Below are 3,063 nucleotides of genomic sequence, written 5' to 3' on the forward strand. Positions count from 1 at the left end.
TGGCTCAACCTACGGGTGAATGAAAAATTAAAAAAAAAAAAAAAATAAGTAGGCCTAAAATGTGGAGGCTCTATTCTCTACAAGGAAATTTCAATCATTTTTTCACAACATGCATCATTCAAGTCTCCAACAGTCAAAAAGCAAGACCAAGAATTCAATTAAGTAAAGGACAAACTAATCACACAAGAACAAACACGACTGAGATAGAGTGAAATCAGTTAAATATGGTTCAAAACTCTCACCGGGTACACAAACTATTCACATAAGTAGAGCGGGGAGACCATCCTAGCCACAAACCAACTCAATTCCAAGCAAATTAGTGAATGGGTTTTCAAAAACTCTTTTCGCAAAGCACACATATATGATTGTTATCATAGAAGCATACTCATGTAATGGCATATCGATCAACACTAAAAAGAAATAAACTAACCAAAAACTGAAAGAAAACTAATATATACATGGTGAAAAGCAAATCCTCCCCCAAGCTAAATCATACATTGTCCTCAATGTATGCATATAACAGTGTAAAAGAACAAGGGGAAGGGGAAACAACCTACTGATCAGGAGGGGTGGGGGGAAAGCCATACCTCGGGTCGGTGTTAGGACCGCCCTGAAAGTGCTGTCGCATCATGCCCCCGATGTCATAGAACTCGGCTATCTGCTCTCGCAAGTCACCAAATGTCGTCGCCATGCTATCATGGGGCATCGATAAGTTCGTGACCGCCCTCTGAGTGTCACTGACATCCCTCCTCAACTCTCCCATGCCAAGCATGACATGGTTCAGATCGGCCCTCATGGAGGCAATCTGCTCCTCCAAGCTAGGTGGGGCTCGCGGCCCTGGATCGGGGATGTCCTCCTTCGTAGAAACTGCTCTTTTCACCTCTTTGTGGCCAAACACATCATCTAGTGGAATTTTGTCCCTGCTTCTCATGAAATTCCTATCAAATACATGCTTATCAAACAAAGGGTTAGTAGCATCAATTCTTAAGCAAGTACCACCATCAAATATAGAATTATGTTCATCAAAGAGCTTGAACATGACTTGTTTATCCTGGGCCCTAATGACGACTTATCCTTCGGGAACATCTATTAGGGCTTGACCCGTGGCAAGGAATGGTCGACCAAGTATGATCGGGATCATCCGATCTTCCTTCATATCCAAGACAACAAAATCAACAGGAAAAACAAGTCCACCCACCGTGACTAATACATCTTCAACCACACCCTTAGGGAGTCTAGAGGTCCTATCAGCCAATTGAAGAGAAATAGGGGAAGGTCTAAGTCCTTGCAAGCATAAACTCTCATATAATGAATAGGGCATTAAGTTAACACTAGCACCTAAATCGCACAAAACCCTATCGAAAAATTTCTCGTTTATCGTGCAGGGAATAGTGAAACTACCAGGATCATGCAGCTTAGGTGGTAGGTTATCATATAAGAGAGTAGGGCCCTTCTTATGTTCTACTTCCTTATCCTCATGTTGATCTTTAAAATTCTTTACAAAATTTGCAAATTGAGGCATTTGAACTAAAAGATCAGAAAAGGGAGTAGAAGCGTGTACCTTCTTGAGGGCTTCACAATATTTGCCAAAATGTCTATCGAGCACGACTTTTGACAACCGTTGCGGGAAAGGCATTGGTTCCTCATAAGCCGGTGGAGTCACATATTTGGAGCTTTGAACATCTTTACCCTTTTTGTCTTTTCTAGACTCCTCATTGCACACCTTCTCAACAATTTGCCTCGGAAAGGCTTCATCTCTTTTGAACCTTTGCTTGATCTTGAAGAGTTGATAGGCGACTCACCTGTTGTGAAAGTTGGCTTATTTGGCTTTCCATGAGCTTATGGTGGGCTTGCAACTGTTGGATGGAGTTACCTTGTTGTTGGATAGAGCTACTTTGTTGTTGGATAGCACTATTGGTTGTGGTAATAAAGCTCTCGATCATCACTTCAAGGCTAGATTTTTGGGGTTGTGGTTGCATTGGTTGTTGGTTCATGGATGGTCTTTGTTGGAAACCGGGTAGTGGTTGGTTGTAGTTGTTGGGTTGGGGTGGTGGTGATGGATTCTGCTGTGCTTGGGTGTTCTTGTATGATAAGTTTCGATGGTGTTTCCAACCTTCATTATAGGAATTTGAGTAGGGATCATAAGGATTTTTGGGATTTGAGGAGTAGAAAGCATTGGCTTGTTCGATGGACATCTCACTCGAGTTCTGCGGGCAATTTGGTGCGATATGGCCCTGCACATTACACATTTGACAAACCTCTTGGGGGCTAGTAGAATTTCCAGCTTGGAACTTATCAAACCTGCTTGTTAGTGCCTGCACAGAACTAGCTAACATAGTCAAAGCATCTACATCAAGCTTACCTCCCTTTTTCAAAGTATGTCGGCCTCCTGGATGGTAGTTGTCGTTGGCCGCCACCTTCTCTATGAGCTCCTTTGCTTCAGTGGGGTTCTTTGTCAAGAGAGAGCCTTCTAACGCAATATCAATATAGATTCGGAACTCATGAGTCTTGCCATTATAGAAGGTTTGGATTAATATCCACTCTGGAATGCCATGATGAGGGCATTGTCTCTGTAGCCTCTTAAACCTTCTCCAAGCCTCATAGAGAGACTTGTCATCTGACTTTCTAAATGTGGATAGCTCATTCCTCAACCTAGAAGTCTTCTCGTGTCCCAAAAACTTCACTAAGAAGGCCTTCACTAGCTTGTCCCACGTATCGAACGAGTCAGCGCCTTCATCTCTCAACCACTCCTTTGCCCTATCCCGTAATGAGAAGGGGAAAAGGCTTAGTCTAATAGCATCATCTGTTACACCATTCATTTTCATTGTATCACATCATTCCAGAAAACTATCAATATGACTTACCGGGCAATCATGCGGTAGTCCTGCGAATGAATCATTGGAGATGAACTGGATGAATTGCGGCTTGAGCTCGAAGTGCTAAGCCGTCACAGGTGGTCTTACGATGCTAGAAAGGACTCCGGTAGTTGTATTAGGAATATCGTACTCCAAAAGGGATTTCGTGGCGTCCGTCATGTTTCTATTGGTTTGATTTCTCCTTCTT

General features: G+C 42.8%; 1 protein-coding gene across 1 annotated transcript; it reads right to left on the bottom strand.

The window, feature by feature from the left end:
• Nucleotides 1-1,069: 1,069 nt before the first annotated feature.
• On the bottom strand, nt 1,070-2,825 carry LOC110730625. The gene is made up of 2 exons (XM_021910446.1): nt 1,803-2,825; nt 1,070-1,723 (listed from the first exon to the last, which is right to left on the bottom strand). Exons 1-2 carry the CDS (start codon nt 2,823-2,825, stop codon nt 1,070-1,072), a joined length of 1,677 nt encoding a protein of 558 aa, XP_021766138.1.
• Between the last annotated feature and the right edge of the window lie 238 nt (nt 2,826-3,063).

Source organism: Chenopodium quinoa, unplaced genomic scaffold (assembly GCF_001683475.1).
Source record: "Chenopodium quinoa cultivar QQ74 unplaced genomic scaffold, ASM168347v1, whole genome shotgun sequence".
NCBI lineage: Eukaryota > Viridiplantae > Streptophyta > Magnoliopsida > Caryophyllales > Amaranthaceae > Chenopodium > Chenopodium quinoa.

Coding starts and splice junctions, on each gene's coding strand:
- LOC110730625 (XM_021910446.1), bottom strand. CDS start 2,825: ATGAAAATGAATGGTGTAACAGATGATGCTATTAGACTAAGCCTTTTC. Junction 1,724..1,802: donor TAAGCCAACTTTCACAACAG/GTGAGTCGCCTA, acceptor ATTGTTGAGAAG/GTGTGCAATGAGGAGTCTAG.